At 33.5% G+C, this 24,913-nt stretch overlaps 2 protein-coding genes across 6 annotated transcripts in view; one reads left to right on the forward strand and one right to left on the reverse strand.

Annotated features, from left to right (window-relative positions):
* The window catches only part of Mfn1 (mitofusin 1), a 38,090-nt gene extending 21,094 nt beyond the window's left edge, over positions 1–16,996 (forward strand). For all 4 annotated transcript variants that reach the window (XM_046466835.2, XM_046466836.2, XM_046466833.2 and 1 more), the window contains exons 10-18: positions 794–915; positions 2,677–2,803; positions 3,079–3,183; positions 3,700–3,802; positions 3,944–4,173; positions 6,909–7,061; positions 7,934–8,130; positions 12,286–12,420; positions 14,254–16,996. In XM_046466835.2, coding sequence (XP_046322791.1) covers positions 794–915; positions 2,677–2,803; positions 3,079–3,183; positions 3,700–3,802; positions 3,944–4,173; positions 6,909–7,061; positions 7,934–8,130; positions 12,286–12,420; positions 14,254–14,332 — 1,251 coding nt within the window. In that variant the 3' untranslated portion in view covers positions 14,333–16,996. The remainder of the gene's footprint in view (positions 1–793; positions 916–2,676; positions 2,804–3,078; positions 3,184–3,699; positions 3,803–3,943; positions 4,174–6,908; positions 7,062–7,933; positions 8,131–12,285; positions 12,421–14,253) is intronic.
* Positions 16,997–18,134: 1,138 nt separating this feature from the next.
* Positions 18,135–24,913, reverse strand: part of Gnb4 (G protein subunit beta 4) — a 44,460-nt gene continuing 37,681 nt past the window's right edge. For both annotated transcript variants that reach the window (XM_046466837.2, XM_046466838.2), the window contains one exon: positions 18,135–22,864. In XM_046466837.2, the coding sequence (XP_046322793.1) occupies positions 22,758–22,864 (107 nt within the window). In that variant the 3' untranslated portion in view covers positions 18,135–22,757. The remainder of the gene's footprint in view (positions 22,865–24,913) is intronic.

A 24,913-nucleotide genomic window follows, 5' to 3' on the forward strand; every position in this document is an offset into this window, starting at 1 on the left:
TACAGCTATTGATGGTTTATGAGCTGCAGTTAGCTTGAAGGTGAAACAAATAAGGTATAGGGCATCATTCAGACCAGTGTGCACCACACTGTCGTCTAGTGATAATAGTCTTTGAAGTAGCTATAGATATTTTTCTGTAAATAACTTAAAATATTACCTAGGTTGTTAAATATTGTTTTTCAAATTGTTGACATTTTACTCTGTAGAAGTCCTTTTTGGTAGCTTTTTGAATCACCATATTACTCAACTAATTTTTTTTTTTTTAATGGTATTGGGGATTAAACCCAGGGCCTTGTGCATGCAAAGCAGGCACTCTTCCAACTGAGCTATATCCCCAGCCCTCATATCAACCAATTTTTTAAATTAATATTCTAATTCAAAACTCATTTAAGAACTTTATAGGTTATATATTGTAAGTATGAGAAAAATAAGAGAGATGGATTAGAATTGTATAATATGATCCAAATAGGTAATTCTGATGGGGAAACCTTTTTTAACATTGAAAATATAGTACCATTTATTTTTAAAATGTTAGTCAAACCATGCCACATTACTGTGTAAAAATACACAAAGATAAGAACTTGCTGTTAAAATTCTTTTTACTTTTGAAGCTTTTAATTTTTTTAACCTTTGTAATTTTAAGTTGTGTTTATCGTGTGTTTGTTTTTTTTGTTTTATTTCTACCCTTGTTTCTGTTTTGGTTTAAGTTACAATCAGCAAGTTTTTGTGTTTAAATTCCTGAAAATGTTGTGATGGAATTACAGTAATGTGTTATGGCTTGGGCCCCTCGCAGGAGTGTATCTCGAAGTCAGCAGTGAAAACAAAGTTTGAACAGCACACTATCAGAGCTAAACAGATACTAGATACTGTGAAAAACATAATGGATTCAGTAAACGTGGCAGCAGCAGAGAAAAGGTATGAGTTCATTTTATTGCAAGATAAAAATGTTAGTTTTTCTATATCAGACTTTTGTTAAGACTAAGATTTTAAATTGTAAAATTGTACTATAGTTTTGTGCACTAAAATCAAGTCTTGTGAATTTTACTGATACCTACTTGTGTATATCTTTTTTTTTTTTTTTTTTTTGATGCTGAGGATTGAAGCCAGGGGGCACTTGACTACTGAGCTATGTCCCTAGTCCTTTTTATTTTTTGAGACAGGGTCTCCCTGAGTTGCTTACAGCTTTCCTAAGTTGCTGAAACTGGCCTTGAACTTGTGATCCTCCTGCCTCACCTTACTGAGCTGCTGGGATTATAGGCATGCACCATCACACCTGGCTACTTGTGTGCTTTTTAAATGTTTGAAAATATGAATATTGATTAATTCTGTGACCTGTTTGAACACATTGTTTATATTTCCTGGATCACTACATTTATGTGTGTGAATTGCGATTTTAGAATGTTTAGTGGTTTTAAAATATCTTTAAAGCAGTGGAAGAACAAATTCTTCAAGCAGAATTTTCTGAAGTATTCCAAATCAGGTGATCCTCTTTTTGCATTCAACCCATGATTCATTCTTGTTTAAAGTTGAAAATGTAAACCTTTAAGTACTAACTGTATTGTTGAAAAGTATAATTCTCACTAACTTGGTATACTTGAAGCAAAGATTAGGATGTTATTAGATATGTTTTCAGAAGTAATGATGTTAAGCCTCAATTGTACTTTTAGTGGGCTTAAGCCAGCTCAAGGAAACATAACAAAGCATCAAAGATTAAAATCCAATAGGAGGTAAAAAATTGAAATTTTATTCTTTCTGGAAACCCCCTGCCCCCATATCCTATCTAAGTCTATTGTTTGGTTTTAGTACTTTTTTCAGGAATACATGTGTCAAAAGGAGAAAGTGCCCAGTGTATAGAACACAAGGCTGTGAACCCCGAGTCTGATCTCATTCCTGGTGCTGTACCTCTATGTAGCCTTTTTATAATGAGATTGTGTTGTTATAGAAGCCCCTTCCAACTCAAATGCTTTATTATAGTACCCAAAATTTGGTTGCCAGATTGACCTTATTATTTATTTTTTAAAACTATGAGACATCGAACCAAATATAGCATAAAGATGTGATTTGAGGATACTTTGTGTAATATTAACTCTTGGCAACCCTTTAGCAAAGATCTTAAAAGGGTCTCATGCCTTTGGTCTATGTGCCATGGAGGGATAAACAAACTTCTAAAAAATTTCCTATATAAGGCCAGATAGTAAAATATTGTAAGCTTTCTGAGCTGTACTATCTATCTTGCAGCTGCTCAGTTTTGCAGTTTTAGAGTAAAAGCTGTATATATATAAATAAAATAGGCAACTGAGTGAATGTACTGGTATTCTAAGAAAACTTCAACATGAAACTGGCACATGACTGGATTTGTCTTGCCAGGGTACTGTTTGCTGACACTTGTTTATTAAAATCACAGTTGAGTTCTATTTTGACTGTTCATGTCTGTGAAGTGTTTAGTGGCTTTGTAGAGTCTTTATCAATCCTTTGTAGGAGTTAGTTTCACATGGGCAGAGAGACAGTGTAGTTTATAGCAAATCCATCATTATAAAATATTTCATGAATGAATGTTAGTTGATGTGTTGAAGCACATGATTTCTTTTTTCCTTGGGTCATGCTTGAGTATCGTTGCTTAATTGCTTTGGGACTCTAGTGTGTCTTGAATGTTAATTGCTCTTCATAATATAATAGGGTTTATTCAATGGAAGAGAGGGAAGACCAAATTGACAGACTGGACTTTATTCGAAACCAGATGAACCTTTTAACTTTGGATGTTAAGAAAAAAATCAAGGAGGTCACTGAGGAGGTAGCGAACAAGGTAACAAAAATGTTATGATTAAAGCTGGTATGCAGAGTAAACTTCATGCATTGATCCCTTGCAAGAAATTTGACCTCAGTTATGACCTAAATTGCCACAAGTTATGTTCAGATTTTCAAGAGGATATTGTATTTCGTTTTTCCTTGGACATATTTTTTGATCATGGTAAAAATGTTAACCCTTACCTTAAAAACAGTATGATACTTTTTCTCATTTTTTTGAGTAGTTGGTAATCTCGTTTTAATTTTTTAACTCTAATTTTTTAATATTCTCAGGTTTCGTGTGCAATGACAGATGAAATTTGTCGACTGTCTGTTTTGGTTGATGAGTTTTGTTCTGAGTTTCATCCAACTCCAAGTGTATTGAAAGTATATAAAAATGTGAGTTAAAGTGTAATTAAAAAGTTGTTATGAGATGCTTTCATCATCATCTTTTGTATTCATTTATTTTATTGGTTTGGCCATTTCAATATCTTCTTGGCAGTTACTATACAAGCTGTTATAACGCTTGTGCACTGGTAATGAATGTAAACTATTTTGCACAGAAAACTGTACTGAGTGGGGCTGGGGCTGTAGCTCAGTAGTGGAGTGCTTGCCTGACATGCATGAGGCCTTGAGTTCGACCTCCAGCACCACATAAAAAATTGAAAAAAATCTTCAAAGTTGTTTAATATTAAAAAAAAAAATTTAAATGTGTTTTTAAAAAACTGTACCGAGGGGCTGGACTGGGATGTAGGTCAGTTGTAGAGCATATACTTAGCAAGTGTGAAGTCCTGGGTTCCATCCCCAGCATCAAATAAAAAACCCACAGAATTTATCCTCAAACATTTAAGTCTTTATAAAATCTATATACTTTCTGGAGAAAAAAATAACATGAACATCTACCATTGTTAACAGGAGTTAAATAAGCACATAGAAGATGGTATGGGAAGAAATTTGGCAGATCGGTGCACCAGTGAAGTCAATGCCTCAATGCTTCAATCCCAGCAAGAAATTATTGGTAATATTTATATCTACAATATCATGTGTGGTTTTGTTTTCTTTCTTTCTTGGTAAACGGTTTGTTTTCCTTTGTATATTCTTTGAAGGTCAAACATTACTGTTTCTTAAAATAAATGTAATAAAATTTTCTTCTTTCCAGAAAATTTGAAGCCATTACTTCCAGCTGGTATACAGAATAAACTTCATACATTGATCCCTTGCAAGAAATTTGACCTCAGTTATGACCTAAATTGCCACAAGTTATGTTCAGATTTTCAAGAGGATATTGTATTTCGTTTTTCCTTGGGCTGGTCTTCCCTTGTTCATCGATTCTTGGGCCCCACAAATGCTCAGAGGGTATTGCTTGGATTATCAGAGCCTATCTTTCAGGTATGTATCTTTGATTTTACCAGTTGAGACTCCCTTTTCTTATTTTACTTGTGCAATTTTCTCTACTCAAACTATCTTCTGCAAATCTGCATGTTTATAAGCTAATATCTATCTCTAACAGCCATTTGAGTATGCATTATAAGGGAAAGCCAATTCCAAAGTGTTTACCCAGTACTCTTTTATATATATATATATATATATATAATATTGTTGTTGTCAATGGACATCCATCTATCTATCTATTCATTGTGCTGAGGATTGAACCCAGGGCCTCATACCACTGAACCACAACCCCAGCCCCTACCTAGTACTCTATTATAGATAGTTCTATGTTTACTTTTGAAACTTTTAAAGGATTTTTTAAAAAGATTTCGTTTTCAGACTTCACATGAATTGGAATAAAGCAAACACTTCAAAAGAAAAACTTACAAATTTAATAGTTTTAATAATTTTTAAGAAAATTTATGAAACTGTAAAACCATCACTGTTATCTCATTTTAGAACATTTCTGTCATCCCCAAAGGATCCCATATGCCAATTAGTCAGTCATCATTCCTACCTCAAGCCATACCCCAACTCCTCTGTATGGTTTTATATACAATACAATTTACATTTAATACCAGTGCACAAGAGATTTATCAGTTTGTTCAGCCAACAAAACACTGAAATAGCAAACTGCTAACTACTAAGAGGACAAAATAGGGCTGGGATGTGGCTCAAGCGGTAGCCTGGCATGCGTGCGGCCCGGCTTCGATCCTCAGCATCACATACAAACAAAGATGTTGTGTCCGCCAAAAACTAAAAAATAAGTATTAAAATTCTTTAAAAAAAAAGGAGGGGGGGACAAAATAAAGTGAGGAAAATGCCTCAAACAATTTTTTTTTGGTTCTAGAGTTTGAACTCAGGGGCAATCTGCCACTGAATTATGTCCCCAATATTTTTTATTTTTTATTTGGAGATAGGGTCTCACTAAGTTGTTTAGGATAGCCTTGAACTTGAGATCTTTCCTTCCTGAACCTCCCAAGTTGCTGGGATTATAGGCATGCACCAACACATCCTGCTTTCAGAATAATTTTTTAACTATAATATATATATACACACACACATACACACACACACACATTTATATACACTTGGAGGGGGATGTAGCTTGAAACAAAATTCAGTCATTATTCCTATCTCTAGCCCTACCATTAATCACCTAATTATATATCAAGGGATACGGATTTGCCCTTTCTGGGTATTTCCTGTGAATGGAATCATGTAACACATGGCCTCATATGACTGGTTTATTTCATTTAGTATAATATTTTCAAGGTTTTTCATTATTATATTGTTATAGCATGTATCACTATTTCATTCCTTCAAACGGCCAAGTTATATTCTGTTTTAGAAAAAACATTTATCCATTCATCAGTTGAACATCAGGATAGGTAGTGCTTTAGGCCCATTAGGAAAAATGCTGCTATGAACAAGCATGTATCTGTTTTTAGGTGGACATGTGTTTTCACCTTTCTCGAGTATATATCTAGGTGTAAAATTGCTGGACCACATGCAAATTTGTGTTTGACTTTCTGAGGAATTGCCACACGGCTTTCCAAAATGGTTCCACCATTCCCACCAGCAGTGTATGATGGTTCTAGTTTCTCAGAATATTTGTCAACACTTGTTATTGTCTTGTCTTTTTTAATTCTGGTGGATGTGAAGTGGTACCTCATAATGCTTTTGATTTGTATTTCCTTTAATGATTAACTTATAAACTATTCATATACCTTCTTTTGTGACATGTCTATTCAAATCTTTTATTCTTTTTAAATTTTTTTTTTTTTAGTTGTCAATGGATCTTTATTTATATGTGGTGCTGAGAATTGAGCCCTATGCCTCTCACATGCCAGGCAAGTGCTCTACCACTGAGCCATGACCCCAGCATCTCCACCCTTTTTTTTTTTTTTTTTTGGTATATACTGGGGATTAGACCTTGGAGTGCTTAACTACTGAGCTACATCCCCAACACTTTTTATTGTTTATTTTGAGACAGGGTCTAGCTAAGTTGCTGAGGCTGACTTTGAACTTGGGATCTTCTTGCCTCAGCCTCCTGAGTCACTGGGATTACAGGCATGCACCACATGCCCAGCTTTTATTCATTTTTTAATTGTATTGATTTGTATTGAGTTTTAGGAATTCTTTATATATTTTGGATAAAAAGTGCTTTAATCAAATACGTGATTTCCAAATGTATTTTTCCAGTCTCTGGTTTGTCTTTTAATTTTCTTTGGTTTATTTTGTTTTGAAGTCCAACTTTTTTTTTTTTTTCTTTTTTGAGGATTGTTTTATGATGTGAGAGATTTGGGGGGTTTTTTTGGTTCTAGGAATTGACCTGGGGCTGTGTGCATACTGTGAACATGCTCTATCCTACTGAGTTACATTCCAGCCCTTTTTTTACAAAAAGGTTTTAATTTCTATTGAGAATTATTGTTATAGGTAGACTCCATTGTATATTATGAAAATTTATTGTTGTTTACTATATCATTTGGTCCATGTTATAGAAAATAATTTTTAGTCAGTTTTAATTTTTTTTTCATGTTTATAGTATACTCATTATTATGGGTCATTTTTTAAAATTGTTTCGCTACTATGATTTTAAAATAAATTTTAAAATCTTATAAATGTGACTATTTCATTTATACTTACTTCTTTAACTATAATAATCTCTTTTTTCCTCCTAAATTTATCAGCTTCCTAGATCATTAGCTTCAACTCCCACTGCTCCCACCAATCCAGCAACACCAGATAATGCATCACAGGAAGAACTCATGGTTACCTTAATAACAGGATTAGCTTCTCTTACATCTAGAACTTCTATGGGCATCATAGTTGTTGGAGGAGTGGTAAGAAATGTTATTTTTAGTATAATTAAAATTGAATTAGTTGCAAAGTTGCCTATTAGATCATGAAAAGAAAGATTTTTTTGTATTTTCAGGTCCATAAAGCAATAAGAAAATAAATAGGCTAAAAGTAATAAATGAAGAGTTTCACAAGTCTAATCTTAAATTTTAAAAATACATAAATGCTTAGGAAAGAACTATTATCATCTGGGCAGCTCCATCTACTTGTCTGTCTCTCTGTCTGTTTATCTGACATTGGTGGGGATTAACCCCTGGACCTTACACACGTACTAACCGGGTGCTCTACCACTGAGTTGCATACATTCCCACCATGTCCGATGTTTTAAAACAATGCTTCTTTATTACTTTCATACCACAGCAGACAAAAAAATGATATTTGTGTGATGAGGTAACAATAAAAGATTGTAGATCAGTGGAGAACAAAAAAAGAAAAAAGGGAAGATCAGGTGCTTTGTTTAGTCTCCTCTGAATACCAAGGGAATCTTGTTTTAAAGTATTAAACATTATTATAGTAGTAGTTCTTACATGTTAAAAATTTATATATATCATTAACAGACATATATGTGGTTGTTTTGGTTTTTAAATCTCTGACCTAAATTTAAAAATTTATATAATTTATTAGTGCATCAGCTTAAAATATTACAGGTTTTGAATGCTCTTCCTGATATATATGTGTTGATCCCTTTTCCACCTGATTGTCTTTTGGTAACTTCAGATTTTCTTATAGAAAAGGAATATGCATTTTTAGAAACTAGGTACAATTCAGGGATCTTTAGGGACCCCACAGGCATTTTAATATTTTCTCCCAACTGGCATTTTTTATTTTTAGAGTAAGCTGTAACTTTATCTTACAGATTTGGAAAACTGTAGGCTGGAAACTCATATCTGTTTCGTTGAGTATGTATGGAGCTTTGTATCTTTATGAAAGGCTAACCTGGACTACACATGCCAAGGAGAGAGCCTTTAAACAGCAGTTTGTGAACTATGCAACTGAAAAACTGCAGATGATTGTTAGTTTCACAAGTGCAAACTGTAGCCACCAAGTACAACAGTAAGTGGAAATATGCATCTTTCTTTTTTTTTTTTAATTAATTTATTTTTTATTCTAGTTTGTTATATATGACAGCAGAATGCATTACAATTCACATTACACATATAGAGCACAATTTTTCATATCTCTGGTTGTATATAAAGTATATTCACACCACTCGTGTCTTTAATGCATCTTTCTTTTTTAAAAAAACATTCTTTGAAATATGACATATATGCAAAGAATGAACATCTTGAAATCACCAACAAGGTGGAAAGATAGAATGATACTAAACCTCACTTCTGCCCATTCCCCTTCCAATCACTATTCTCACCATTCTTCTGACAGATTAGATTTGAACATTTGGAAGTTGGTATATAGGAAATCCCAAGAACTCTGTTGGGCGTTCAAAAGATAGTTCTTTAGCAGATTTATTCTGAATTTATATTCCTGTGCTTCAAATATTTGTGGTTTCTTAATTATGAAAACTGAATGAATTATTAGCATGTAACAAGTGGGCTTAATGATGAGCAGATTCCTGATTTTATAATAGACATAATATTGTGTTTATTCTTATAATTCAAACTTGTTAGTCTAAATGTATTATTTTTTAGATCTCAAGAAAATTTTATTACAACATAATAAACAAATATCTAGGTCTATCCAGTTTCTGTTTTTCTACATCTTGAATATTTATTTCATTGATTTAAAGTATATGGAACTCCCCTTAGGTCAAGGCACAATATTATGTATTTGGATGTAATTGAGAGCAAAATTAAAAGCTCAATATAGTTGCAGTTTAATGAAAGAGAACATGCACATAATTATAATACAAAGTGAAAGTGATAGGTAGTGTGAGAAAGAAAAAGCATTCTTGAAATGTGGGGCTCAAGCATTTACTTAAAGCATGAAAGATAGTGGATCAGTATCTTTACTAAAGGATTGATAGCAAATGAGATTTGAACATTCACAAAAGTAAGATCAGACAGAAAATAATGCAAGTCAGAAGTAAAAAGAGAGAAAAAGGGGCTGGGATGTAGCTCAGTGGCAGAACACTTGCCCCTTACATGTGAGGTACTGGTTCAATCCTCAGCACCATATAAAAATAAATAAATAAATAAAGTTTCATCTACAACTAAAAATATATATAAAAAAAATAGAGGAAAGGGATGTTATCAGGAACATGAAAAGAAAATGTCAGTGTGGCAGATGTATAAGGAAGATACAGGTGAAGGTAACAACCCTAGGACAGGGCCCTGCTAGTACAGGGCTTGGGATTTGGATAATTAAGAATCCTGGGAGTGGGCTGGAGTTGTGGCTCAGTGCTAGAGCGCTTGCCTGGCACGTGTAAAGCCCTGAGATCAATCCTCAGCACCACAATATAAATTTAAAAAATTTAAAAAGATCCATTAACAACTAAAAAAAAAAAAAAGAATCCTGGGAGTGATACTGATAACTTAGCTCTACAACAAATAATTTTGCAGTGATATGATATGGTATATGAAATGGTTTAGACTATGGAAACAAGAATTACAACAAAGTTATATCTGTTTCAGACATAAAATTAAAGTCTTAACATAATTAAAGCTGTAGAAAATAGAACATGGAGACCGCATAGTTCAAGGAACTTGTTCATCCATCCATCCATTCATTCATCAAATATTTTTTTGAGGTCTTATTTTATATGATAGCTTTAATTTTAATTAGAAGATCTTTTCTCTAATGAAGATACCTGGACCTAAAAAGGAAATTTTATTCATAAAAATAATGTTAATGTAGCTTTCTATTCTCATTTTTTTTCTTATTACTGAATATTAAACCCATGGAGCTACATCTCAAGCCTTTTTTTGTAATACAAAGGCTAGCTTTGAACTTTCAAAGCTGGGTAGCTGGTATTACAGGCATGTGCCACCATGCCCTGCTTTTTTTTTTTTTTTTTTTTTGAATTATCAGGCATTGATTTATTTCCTACCATTTTGATAATTATGCAGTTATGGATAATAAAGCTGAGGATAACTTGATCTTTCTTTTTTAGAAGACTTTACATTACAATGGAGGCAATCTCAAATAATTAGTTAAAATATACTAGGTGAATATTAATATTTATAATAGTAAAAGAATGAAACATGCTCTATTTGTCTGATACTGGGATTTGGTGGAGTGGAGAAAATGGGGATAAAAAAGACCAGGGAAAGGATGAAGATGCACAGGAGAATAGTTGCACAGAAAAATGAGTAAGTTAGTTAACTGTGTTCTGTAGGTGCACACACATCAGAAATACTCCTGATTGGAAAAATATAAACACTGTGTTTACTAAAGCTAATGTATTAACCAGCATTCAAATTAGATTTAACCCTTTAGTTTTGGAAGCATGATTAAGTTTAAAATATGATTTACAGTATTTTCACTTACTTCGTAATAGTTCATAGAAATTTTTTCTTTCTCAGTCTCAATTTTTTTTTTTTTAACTGGGCAAGAGAATAGGTTTATTGTGCTTCTGAAGAAGTACAGCCTTCTTTTGCCTGTTGATAGCTCATTTGAATTCACAGCCATATAGCAGAGGTAATATTATGTCTTTGAGCATTTATTTGTCTAGAGGCCAGATAAAATTAAGCTTACAGTTACAGTAAGTTTACAGGTGCCATATCTTCCCTCATATCATTTGTAGTGCAGTATTCTTTGATTCTTTTTTTAAATTTTTTTTTAGATATACATAAAAGTAGATTTTTTTAGATATACATCAAAGTGGAGTGTATTTTTATATAAATACATGGAGTATAACTTCCCATTTTTGTGGTTGTACATGATGTGGAGTTACACTGGTCATGTGTTCATATATTAACATAGGAAAGTTATGTCCAATACATTCTACTGTCTTTCCTATTCCCATTCCCCTCCCTTCCCTTTATTCCCTTTTGTCTAGTTCAGTAAACTTCTATTCTCCCCGCCCCCTTATTGTGTGTTAGCATTTGCGTATCAGAGAGTATAAGGCCTTTGGTTTTTTGGGATTGGCTTATTTTATTTGGCATGATATTCTCCAGTTCCATCCATTTATTGGCAAATGGCATAATTTTATTCTTTATGGCTGAGTAATAGTCCATTGTGTATATGTGCCACATTTTCTTTATTCATCTATTGAAGGGCACCTAGTCTTTGTTCCATAGTTTAGCTATTGTGAATTGAGCTACTATAAACATTGGTGTGGCTATGTCACTGTAGAATGCTAATTTTAAGTCCTTTGGGTATAACCAAAGAATGAGATAGCTGGGTCAAATGGTGGTTCTATTCCAAGTTTCCTGAGGAATTTCCATACTGCTTTCCATAGTGATTGCACCAATTTGCAGTCCCACCAGCAATATATGAGTGTACCTTTTCCCCCACATCCTCTCTAATACTTATTATTGCTTGTATTCTTTTTTTTTTTTTTTTTTTTTTTTTAATAACAATTTTTTGGGGAGTGGGGTACTGGAGATTGAACTCAGGGGCACTCAACCACTGAGCCACATCCCAGCCCTACTTTTTTTTTTTTAATATTTATTTATTTTAGTTTTCGGCGGACACACATCTTTGTATGTGGTGCTGAGGATCGAACCCGGGCTGCACACATGCCAGGCGAGTGCGCTACCGCTTGAGCCACATCCCCAGCCCGCTTGTATTCTTGATAATTGCCATTCTGATTGGAGTGAGTTGAAATCTCAGTGTAGTTTTTTTTTTAATACCTTTATTTTGTTTGTTTATTTTTATGTGATGCTGAGGGTTGAACCCATGGCCCCACACGTGCTAGGCAAGTGCTCTACCACTTAGCCACAACCTCAGTGTAATTTTAATTTGCACTTCTCTAATTAGTAGTGATGTTGAACATTTTTTCATATATTTGTTAATCATTTGTATTTCTTCTGTGAAGTGTGCGTTCACTTCCTTTGCCCATTTATTGATTGGGTTATTTGTGGTTTTGGTGTTAAGTTTTTTGAATTCTTTATATATCCTAGAGGTTAATGCTTTGAGGTGTAGGTGGCAAAGATTTTCTCCCATTCTATAGGCTCTCTCTTTGCATTCTTGATTCTTAATGATTTAGATGTTGTTTTATAACTTTTCTTCTGATTATGAAAACTTTACATTGAAGCTCCCTCATTTTAGAAGATGTTCAAGGCTACTAATTTATTTTTTAATTTTAAGAGAAATGGCTACGACTTTTGCTCGCCTGTGCCAACAAGTTGATATTACACAAAGACATCTGGAAGAAGAAATTGCTAGATTAACCAAAGAAATAGATCAGTTGGAGAAAATACAAAACAATTCGAAGTTCTTAAGGTATTTAAACTTTTATTCTCAAAAATGTGAATATTTAGTGGTCTCATTACCAAAATGTAATTATATAAAATCATGAATGATTTATAAAATTTTGAACTTTCTGTGTTTAAATTAAGATCTTCTATATTTAATTTCATGTTTAGTAATTTCAATATAAGTTTTTTTCAACAAGAGAGAATATCTGAATTAAAAGGAATTTTATAGATCCAAATTTACTCTGTGTTAGGCCAAATTAGTCCCCTTTTAGAACAGAAGTTCTGTAATTTAAAGTGAATTTTTAGTCCATTATGGTCAAGACCATAAATTCTGTTCTCATTGGGGATTATTGGGTATATTTAAATCTGAAGCAACAAAAATAAACTAGTTTTCTGATAAAATGTATGTTTCTGGTTTGATGTTTTAATTATGGATTGTTTGAGATCTAATATAACTTCCTTTTGGGGCAAGACTGGAAGTGTCACTGTCGGGTTTATACTTAGAAGTTTGTACTTTTAGCTTTCTTATTTATTAGCTTACCTGCCAGCATGTCTGGGAAAATTGTTAAGCACCATCTAAAAATGCTATCACTACTTCCAGGGAACATACAGTTGCCTATGCTTAGAGTAGCTTAGTAGCCCCTATTTACAAATTGCAGGAACTCTCTTTGTAACCAGAATTGTGGGAACATATATTTGTCATAGACCACATAATAATGTTTTAGTCAATGACAATGTACATATGTAGTGGTAGTCCCATGATTTCATAATGCAACTGAAAATTTCTATCCCTGATATCATAGCCATCCTAAGGTCATAATATATAACACATTACTCATGTGTTTGTTTATACAAATATTAATCCTTATGTTATAATTGTCTACTGTATTCAGTACAGATTTTTAGCCTAGAAGCTGCAGTAGGCCATGCCCTATAGCCTAAATGTATGGTAGGCCATTGCCCAATCTGGGGTTGTATAAATAAGCTCTGATGTTCACACACACAAAAATCAAGTATTGATAAATGATGTACTTCTTAGAGAGTATCCCAGTTATGCAAGGCATGCTTCTATGCAGAGTCTCCATTGTTAATAGATGAGGCTCAACCATTTAGGTAGAATTTAACTTGCCTAATGCTTCAGCACAGTGGCCTGAAGAAGTATATTCAATGGCATTTATGGCGTATTTACATTTACTCAGTGTGATCTCAGTCATGGTGGGCAGAAATAAAACAAGACCCCCTTCCTCTCTAAAGTAGAGAATAAGCAGGCACCCACCCAGTGAATTCGTGCTCTGGCATAGCTTGTGAATGGGAGGTATAAGTCTATTTCTCTGATAGTTTTAGTTACAGTTTTCCTCTATTACTATAGGCGATTTTATTGCATTAAGTGTGATACTAGTGTTGAGAAAATATTTTTGGTCTATCACGGCCCAGGAACATATACCAGCTTCTCTGCATGTACATAGAATGACTTATTCAGTATTTTGTGCCTTACTTACAAGGAGATTTCAAAGACAGTCATAACTGTATGTGACTTAAGATGTAATTCCTATGTAAGATGATATAACTCCACTGTCTTCTTATATTCCAAATCTCTTTCTTTATAAGTTTTTCTCTTTTATCTCAGTAAAGCTGTTTTTAGGTCCTAGACATTGAATTCTGCATTCATTGTGAAGTTTCAGTGGCATATAACAATGAATATTCTGAAAAGGGTGGGTAACAGTCAAGGAGTTCCAAGGAACCTAATAATAGCTGATTAGCAAGTTTTTCTTTTTAAGATTGGCTAGAATGAGGCATTTTTCTCATTGACCTTTATGATAATTAAAGTGTTTTTTTTGTTTTTTTTTTTTTTAACTAGAAATAAAGCTGTTCAGCTTGAAAATGAGTTGGAGAATTTTACTAAGCAATTTCTACATTCAAGCAATGAGGAATCTTAAACAATAGAGGTTGCTTTGGTGAACGTCATGGGAGGAAATGGAACCTGGAAGATTGGGAGCGTTGTTATTTTTATGAAATGACTTCAATATGAATTATACTATAACTAAGTGGCAAATCCCTGTGTAGATTCTGGTAATGATCTATCCCAGGGTGTTTGCATTTCAGAAAAGTGTTAGGATATGTTCTTTGTTTTAATTTGGGATAAAGACTAAGTTTTTTGTGTTAAATAATGAATTAGTTAAAAACAACAGTACCAACTTTGTGACCCCTGAGGGGTGGGTCCTTGAGCTCTTTAATTGGGGCTTTCTTTGTTTTTGATTCTGAAAAACTCTGCTTCCTGGTATCCAGGAGTTAGAGAGTGATCCTTTCATCTTCTTTCTCAAAACTAATTTTTTGATGCCTTCTTTAATGGGAATAGTCAACTTTTTGTTTTGTTTTATAAGCTCCATTGCTCTAACCTCCAAGGAGTGTGGAATGTTCTTGAGTGTCCTGTTTATGCAGGTTACAATCATTCTTGCCATCATGGCAAGTATGTAAACCACTAATAAATATGCTGTTTTTACCCCTTCTTTTATTCCCATTAAAACTGATGTTATAAATTTGTTATTATAGTCACTTATAAAAGTATCTGAGTCTAAATAGTTTCTTTATCTGTTTTCTAAGAAATATTTTCAACTTTGCTCCAGTTAGGAGTCCAGTAAGGAAAGCTTTTCTATCTTAGTTGGAGGAATAGAGTTTGATGTGATGAAAATAGCCAAAGATATAGGAGGTCTGCATTTTGGCTGATAACAGTAATGTTTAAAAGCTATTTTTCAGAAGGCACTTGCCTAAGGTAACTGCTGGATTATACCCCACTGGAAGCTTTTACTTGTATTTAAGATATGAATTTGCTATGGCTCCATTAAAAATTAATACTGTAATTTTTTACCTTAATGAAATGTTCATGGATTCAAGTATTATATCTGCTTCTGTATGAAAAACTGATTGAAACTTATATGGGAATATTTTAAAATGACATCATTCTGGGATCTTGCTGTAAAAAATAAAGATCAGCATCACCTAGACGCTTGTTAAAATACAAATCCCTGGGAACATAGTGCATTTGGCCAGGTATGGTTTGATTCTTTTTTGTGGGAAGGTAACATTTCAGCCTTTTTTTCTTACATTAATACTCGATACTTCTTTCCTGTGCCTTTTAAGGCTCCTGAATACTAGTTGGTCTTTTCACAACACATAACTCTATTTTTCAAGATATTTGAAGGAAACAATAACATAATTTAGGCCATAGAAGCCTTTCCAAAACATTTGTTATGCAAGTCAGATATTAGGATGCATTATTCAAATTTAAATACAAGTGACTATTAGTTTTTACCATTTTTTGCTGATTTATAACCCCAGAAATGGTACAGGCAACCAAGTGGAATTAGGTGACAACTATAACAATTAGGTTTCTAAGATCGGGTGCTTACTGCTAATTTAGATTACAAGTTATATGAAAGTACTTGAATTGTTGGTATTACTTCATTAGTACAATACAGTGGTTCTTAAAGTTTGGTCCCTGGATCATCAATATCACTTCTGAGCTTATTATAAATATAGATTCTCAGGTCTCAATCCAGACTATAAAATCAGATACACTACATTTGGGGCCCTAGCAATTTTTTTCCTCTGTTACTGTATTATAGTTGTACATAATAGCTGAGCTCATTTTGACATCATTCAGGCATGGAATTTACTCCATTTTAGTCCTTGGTTTCCCTACTTTTCCTCCCTCCTCCTGTTAACCTTCCTTTACTCTACTGGGCTACCTTTCACTCATTTACTTTTAATTGGTGCTTTATAGATATAAATAAGGTGGCGTTCACTGTGGTCTGTACATGAACAGTGTAATTTTGTTCCACATTTCCTTCTCTTTGTTGTCCTTCCTCCCACTCAATTGCCTCCTACTCTGCTGAGCTGCTCTCTATGGTATCCTAGCCCTTACCCCCCCTTTTCCCTTACTTTACTATAGCTTCCATATATGAAAGAAAACATTAGACATGTGATTTTCTTCAGTCTGGCTTATTTCATGTAGCATGTTGTTCTTCAGTTATATCCATTTACTGACAAATGCCATAATTTTATTCTTCATGGCTGAGTAAAACTCCATTGTGTGTATATATACCTCATTTTCTTTTAACCATTTCATCTACCGAAGAGCACCTGGGCTGATTCCCTATCTTGCCTGTTGTGAATTGTGATGGTATAAACTGATGGCTGTATCACTCTAGTAACCCAGCAATTATTTTAACAAGCCCTCCAGGTGATACTGATGTTTACAATAAAGTTTGGGAGCCGCTAGTATATTGTTCTGGTATAGTAAGTTTTCCCATCACTAGTTTGAATGTAGTTTCACCTAATCAAGTTTGAAAATGTATGACTTGGAAATGAAACACTAAAATAAAGAAAACAACTCTTATGCTTAGATATAAGTGCATTGATGACAAGACCGTGAATTAAGTTATGTAATTATGACTGGTATAGTTCAGTTATTACACATATACTTGATTATTTGTGTGTTTGCAGGATTATTTATTAAACTTTGTATAATCTTAAACTTCTTACAAAACATTTTTATGAGTATGCAATCTTGTAAGGTGAAAATAAAACCTGTTTGCCAGATAGCTGATAAGTGTAGCATTTATACTAGTATTTAGTGAGAGTTAATCTTTCATTCTTAATCATTTTTAATCATGATAGACATACAAGATTATCTTGCAGTGACTGGCACTTATGATTGCATTACTGTTTAGTTCCCCTGGCCAGATATTGAAAAGGTAAGTAAGATGCCATAGACCACCACTGGGGGCATATTTTGAGGGTTTTTTCCATATGGGATGTGCAATTTACAGGTACTTAGTATTATTCCCTGGACAAATAGAACTAACATTCTCAATTTTCTCAGTAATCTTCCCTTAAAGCTGTGATGAGATAAAAGAAAGTAAAAAACATGTTTTAATCAGTACTATAAGTAGACTTGGTTATATAAAAATTATACAAAATGGAATTAAATTATCATGGAAGGAGTTCTAGGGGAAACAATGACTTTTGCTCTTTAATGATAATCTGTGGCCTTTGAACAATAAGCTAGAAGTTTACAATGCTAAAGGATACGTGAGCAGCACTCTTCCTTGCTTCTGCAGCCTGTTCATTTTTTTAAAGTTGGCTATGACACCTGGTGGACACTTTTCCCTTTTTTTTTTTGGTTGTAGATGGACACAATATTTTTATGTAGTGCTGAAGTTTGAACCCAGTGCCTCACATGCACTAGGCAAGTGCTCTGCCACTCAGCTACAACTCCAGCCTCTATTCATTTTTCATGAGGAAAAAAAATGCTATTAAAATTATTTTAAGGGCTGGGGATGTGGCTCAAGCGGTAGTGCGCTCGCCTGGCATGTGTGCGGCCCAGATTTGATCCTCAGCACCACATACAAAGATGTTGTGTCTGCCAAAAACTAAAAAAAAATATTAAAATTCTCTCTCTCTCAAAAAATTATTTAAAATTTTGTTTTTTAGATAGACATAAAGATAGCATTCACTGTGGTCTGTTTATACATGCAGAGTATACTTTTGTTCCACATTTCCTCCTCTTTCTTTCCTTCTCCCTCTCAATCTTCTGTTGACCTCTATATGGTATCCTATTGTTTCTCCTATTGTTTAGTTAAAGAATTTAGGGCTGAGTATGAAATGCCGGATTTGAAGTTTAGTTCTGGGTCTTAAATTTTTTAAACCCTAAAATTTGACTTAAAACATATAGTGAACTCTGGTTAAAAGCACTTTATTGATTACAATATCAATTCACAACACATTATTTCACAAAGCAACTATACAAATAAAGGAATAAATCACTGTAAGAAAGATCAATGAATACTGTTAAATCATGTCACAAGTCCACAGTTGTATGGTTTAAAGCTTTTATAAGAGGCTTTAATCTAGCAAGTTTACCTTTTCCAAAATTAAACATACTACTGACATTCATAGTCAATTGGCCACAAGTGTGTAGATACATCTAGGTGAAGAAAAACATTTTCAAAATTCTTTAACAAATTATTTTAACCAACTTTAAAGACACACTTTGACATAGATGCCTTTGGATAAGAAAATGCAAATGTTCAGATGCTTCTTTGAAAGAAAACAATAGGATAGAGCACCATTGTGTAAAAGACAGAAAGGCTTGAAATATCCTACCAGTATATCACTGAAGTTATGTTAATTAAAAATAAATATGATGTAATATTTTGTTGGGTACATATAATACGAGTTCGAACACATTTTTCTTCCTTAATGCTGCATTATCATACATTTTACAAAATCAGTCATTGTACTTAAGAAAAGTGACTTTTTAAGAAAGTTTTCTCAACATGTAAAACATTTGCTAAAATACAAGGTGGTACCATCAGTCTGATAAAATTTAAAACAATGCTAGCGTAGACATTCTAGAAAATATTTTTAAGGTGTACCTATTTTAACCAATATTTTAAAATATAGTATTGAATTTGAGCCAACACAAGATGAATAACAGAAGAAAAACTAGTAAATCTGAAGTATATTTCATATTCTACTTAATCCAATTTAAGGTACCAGTTTTATTTATGGAACTACATTTTCTCATTAAAAAGACGGTCTCACCTGTGGATGATTTTAAAAATTCTCACGGGAGGTAAGAAACAACTTAAAATTTTACTTCTCACAATGGCAAAAGGGAAATGTGAAGCTGAACATAGTACTTAATTATAAGCCTGACTTAGGTTCTAAAGATTCTAGAAAGAACATTCATTGCTAAAATGACAAGGAACCCATTTAGGGAACTGTTTAATCAGTTTTTCCAAGTTAAACTCATCAACAATAAGTAACACTTATTGCATTATAATTTAAAATTGAGACATTCACATCAATGCCTAAATTTCCCTGAACATTTTCGATTTTAAAACAATGTCTTGGACCAGCAGGATTGGAGCTCAGTTATATAGCAATGGCACAGCATTTTTAAGTTTTTTTTTTTTTTTTTTTTGAGTTCTGTATGGACAGAATGCCTTTATGTGGTGCTAAAGATCGAACCTGGTGCACCTCATATGCTAGGCAAGCATTCTGCCACTGATACAGCCCCAACCTGGCAAAGCATTTTTTTTTTCTTTTTAACCAACAATCTGTCACCTGGAGAAAAGAACGTTTAATAGGTTAAAATCCAACATTTCAGAAACATTTACATTTATTATCTCAGGGAAAATAGCTTATACTACCATGCAATATTAATCAGCTCAGCTAAGTCTAAATTGAGAACTGCTTACTAGGTTCTCTAGCTACCGAAATACTAAGCCCATACCTCTGCCTCTATGAATTTAGAATTCAATGTGGTGTATCACAACTTAAATTTTGAGCTAGGGAGGACCTTCAATATTTGGTCAAATAGTATATCTGGCTAAAAATGAATCCTGTCCAAAGTGAAGGAAATATCCTTGCTGATGACAGGAACTGCTTTCTTGAGCAAGGATTTGGGATGATTTGCCTGGTGATTATGGAGCTTTAGAAAAGAACATGTTCCTTTAAAATATTCTTGCCAGAGGGATATTGTGCATGTGTGTAGTTCCTACTACTTAGGAAGCTGAGGAGGATCCCTTGAAGCCCAGGAGTTTGAGGCAACATAGTGAAACCCTACTCTATCTTGTAAAAACAAACAGACCATTCCCCCAAGATCTCAAAAAGCAACTCTGTGATATAAAGAGTCTACATGTAACCTGCTGCTGAGGCACATTATGTTTACATGTTGCTTAAAAAGGTAAAGAAGAAAAACTAATAGGTACCAGATAACTGCAATTTTTTTTTTTTTGAGAGGGGGGCCAGGAATTGAACCTAGGAACCCTTAACCACTGAACTATGTCTACAGCCTTTTTTTTTTTTTTTTAATTTGAGAAAGAGTATCACTAAGTTGTTGAGGCTGACTTTGAACTTGGGATCATCCTGCCTCAGCCTCCTGAGTCACTGGGTTTCAGGTGTGTGCCACCACACCTGGCTGCAATATTCCTGATGATGCAAATTCTTTAAAATTGAACTGGCCATATTTTTAAACCTTGAAAAACTTAAGATCCAAACTGCAATTATATACTCTGATTTTAGGAAGTCTTATGCACAAAAACAGAATTAGAAATTCAGCTGAACTCAAACTGCAAATAAACAGATCTAGCAACTGGAACCCCTAGCACTAGAAAGCTAAAGGTTTCATAAGGTAGTTACTGTTGTAATTACACTACTTTTTCACCAACTGGTCCTATGTACAAGTGTTCAGTTGTGGTCAGTTTTCAGTTGTCTAATACGAGAATTGCTTTAAATTCTCTACACAAACAGTAACATTAAAATAAATGTCATTTAAAAATGTTAAGACCATAGGGTTCTAGCATGTATTATGTTTTTCTGACTAAAGTCTCTTGTTACAATAACTTTTAGCAGAAGATAACATACATACATATGTACATATATATCTATATACACACATATCTATATAAGTTTGTGTGTATATATACATGGTTATAACAGAAGTGCTTCCTTGAATGGGATTTTGGAATGAACTACCTTTTTTGGAAATGGATATGTTCCTTTAAAATGTGGCTTATCTCAAAGAGCTACTCTTTATGAAGTGATATAAATAGTTCACAAATAATAGCAAAAAGTTGACAGTAATACTAATTAAAATACAAATATACACTCACACCTGCCATCTATAATATTGTTTTGGTCCTTTATCTTAATTTGCCTTTATCCTTTTATTCTCTTTCTATTATCAACTGGCCTTAATAAACAAAACTGACACTGATTTCATTGCGGTTAATGCACATTTTAGCACATTCATAATATAAAAATGAAAATTTATAGGTACAATTTGGGTGTACTTAGATTAGGGTTATAGGTTATCAAAAGTTAACACACAACTATCTGAAAACACAAATATCTGAACAATAACTTAACAGTTTACCAAGTTACAAAACAACAGTGCACTGCTATATATCAGAATAACCCATGACTTAAGCATCAAGCAAGACTAACAATCTTCTATTGTCAATCATTTAGATCTACTTGTAGGAGAAAAATCAAAGAAGTGAAGTATTATTGTTTAGATTGGTGGAAGGGACATTGTAGTAACTGACCTATTATACTTTTGACAAGTAGAAGAATTGTGTGGTATATTTTTCTGACTTTCAGGCAAAAGCTGCTTTGAATTTTTTTTTAAATTTTGCTTTCAAGTAGAATCACTTAGACATAGATAGTCTTTGAAGCAAAACCACTTAGAAACCAGTATTTTGTGGGATTGAGAGAATATTACTATAGGAGAGCAAAAAGCTTAAATGTTTCATTTTAAGAATTTGAGAGAATAGGTAGTTTATATCAAATAAGATTTTATATTACATAAAAAAATTCATAAAGCCACCTTATTACATAACAAATCAGTGCTAGCAAATAGTTGAAGTTTATACTTCTCTGAAAAATGTTAATGTTGTCACACTAAATTTTTCATCTAGATGTATATTAGTAAAGAATACTAGGACAGAGTCTTCAGATGCAGGGACAATCCAAATGTTTATCAAACTTCTGAAATATAAGTAAACCCTACAACTTAGATCCAGAATATGAAATCAAGAGGAAGGTGCAACTCAAGAGGAAGGGCTACTCAAAAGTGGCAATTGATCATGATCAGTCTTTTAAAATGCCAAGAATTATTTATATGCTAGTATACTTTTTACTAATATAATAAATTCTAATGAAGTTTCTTAGAGATGTCCAAAATGTCAGAGTGAAATCTCTATCTCTGGCCATTATAAAGTGAGCACTTATTTAGACTGACATCATGGCAAAGAATGCACTAATGATTCCCCTTATCTACCCATGCTCTTAGTAAGCAATCAGTATCCCTTTCAGATTAAAAAGCAATTCAGGATTCAAGGGGACTTCCCTCAAACAGCACACACGTACAGTATCACTTCCATCTATTATTGTGCCTTCCATTACAAAACTCAAAAACGTGACATTTCTTATGTATAAAAAGTTTAAAATGTAGTTCTTAACAAAATGCAAACACAATGACCAGCTGCTATAAAGTGTACATTCTATTCTACATAAAGAAATAATTAAACTCAGTACGAGCAAAAATTCCTCAATGTTAAATTCACCCAACTCTCAAATTAATACACTTGGTCCTTCTGATTTTCACAGGTACCTTGCCTTGTTTGTTTCCCCCATTTTTTTTTGTAATTTCCCAAAAGCTGCTTTTGTATATAATAACTGAATAGAAAAATCTTCACCTGCAAATAAAAGGTAGATTTTTTTCACAGCTATAGGCTGTAGTATTGATTTCTCCAGATTATTAATGGAGAACAGAAAATATGTATGACACTGTTAATTCCAGATTCTAAGAAAACTGTCCCAAGATCCTGTTGCCACAGCCATGCCATCATCTGTCACACCTAAACAGCTGACACGGTTGTCATGACCAGCGAGGACACCTAAAAAAAATAGTTCAATACAAAGTTAGCAACCATCGTTTTAGTATTTAAAAAGTATGTACACAAACATTTTAAAGGTATGTACCCTGCTATGTACTCTAGCAGGGTAACCAGGTTCCTTTGAGTGGGCAGACCGCAATAAGTTAAGACGTACGTAAAACACACCTTTTTGTATTATTTGAATTGTTGATATATACATCAATTTGTTTTTAGTTTTTAAAAAAACATTCTGTAATTAAGCTATTTTATATCTAGAAAAACCACAGTTTACATCACTGATATGTTCATGATATTTCAATTTTGCTACTGAGCTGTGCTTTCAACAAAAATAAAATTTTAAGTGAAGTTCAATGAAGTAGACTTTTTTTTACAAGAACAAAAACATGAAAGTTGCCTTATATCTCTATTTCCAATACCAACTATATATATTTCTAGAAAAACTGAAGTTTCCATCACTAATATGTTCATGATATTTCAATTTTGCTCTCTCCATATATAGAGTTTATTCTGTTATCCACCAAACATAACTGTGGTTATAATGTTGGTTATAACTCTAAACCATCCAACTCAATGAATTTTTATTTCCTTTCATCTTAAACTCACTTGATATCCTGATCCCTACACAGGATAAAATTAAGTATCCATTTTGGAGAGGGTTTGGGAATGAGAAATGTAAAAAAAAATAGTTTTTTTTTTTTTTCAGTACTGGGGATGAAACCCAAGGACGCTCTACTACCAAGCTACCTTTCCAGCCCTTATTTTGAGACAGGGTCTCACTAAATTATCAGACTGACCTTTAACTTGCAATCCTCCTGCCTCAGCTTCCCAAGTTGCTGGGATTACAAGTGTGTACCACCATGCCTAGCTATAAAGTTTACTTTCTAATTATGGCTCCTAGTTTTTTTTTCTGGAAATCAGCCCTCAAACCAGCAGCTAGATTATGCATTCCAGGTAGAAAAGTAAAAGATGCATCTGGGGTGGAACATGGCTAGTCCAAAGAGGGGGAGAGGCTGTAAGTTATACCACAGGTTCCCCAGTGAAAGCCTGGCTAGATGAGCCCTACTGTCATCACACCCAACCATAGCTGGATATATGGAGTTTCAAATAGTTTTGGTGCCTCATAAGAATGAACAAGAAGCCAAGAATCACTAGTCTTTTAAGGAAATAATCCAAAAATAAGGACAGGAGAGAACAAAAAATAGGAACATAAAAAAAAAACTGGAAAAACAAAAGACTATGCTTGAAGAAGAAAACTTAAAAAATAATTCACTAGTAATGTCAAAGAAGCAGAAGACATCAATCATGAGAAAAATAATAGATGCCATAAAAATGAGAGACAAAAACAGCTCTTAAAAAGATGGCAGCAAAAATGGAAACCAACACTTAAGGGTTGAAAGAAAAGATGAAGATTCCAGCACCTCAGGAGGCTGAGTTATGAAGATCACAAGTTCAAGACCAAGCCCAGCAACTTAGAACAACATCATATATATAGTTTATCCTTCAGCAACATAGAAGACCATTAACTCAAAAGAAATCAGAAGGACTGGGGGATATAGCTCTGTAGTACTGCTCAAGGCCCTGGATTCAATCTCCAGAACCACAAAAACAAACTCAAAAAAGTTCACCAAGTACCCAGTGCAATGAATGAAAATGGATCTACTCAAAGACAAAAGAAAGTCTGAGGATTCATTAGTGACCAGCCCATCAGAACCAAAAAGATAATCTAAAAAAATCAACTGAACTCCAGAGAATACAAAAATACTGTATAGCAAAGGATGTCAAAGTATACAGTAATAAACACTTCTTAAAAAGTCATATATCACACAATGTTGTTTATGAATGTAAACAAAACAAGCTGTATGGGAAAACTGGAAGATGGGAAGCCTGTGGCTATTGAGGGAGCAGGGATGCTAAGCCATACCCTTGCCATCCATGACAGTAGTTCAACAGAGAATGCCTCAAAGTTTCTTAAAAAGAAAAAAAAAATCGAGTACCATCAATATAGTCCTATTTTAAAGATATGGAAATAAATAAAAGTCTAAAGTAACT

Source organism: Marmota monax, unplaced genomic scaffold (assembly GCF_021218885.2).
Source record: "Marmota monax isolate L192 unplaced genomic scaffold, Marmota_monax_Labrador192_F-V1.1 WCK01_AAM20220418_F8-fsc00074, whole genome shotgun sequence".
NCBI lineage: Eukaryota > Metazoa > Chordata > Mammalia > Rodentia > Sciuridae > Marmota > Marmota monax.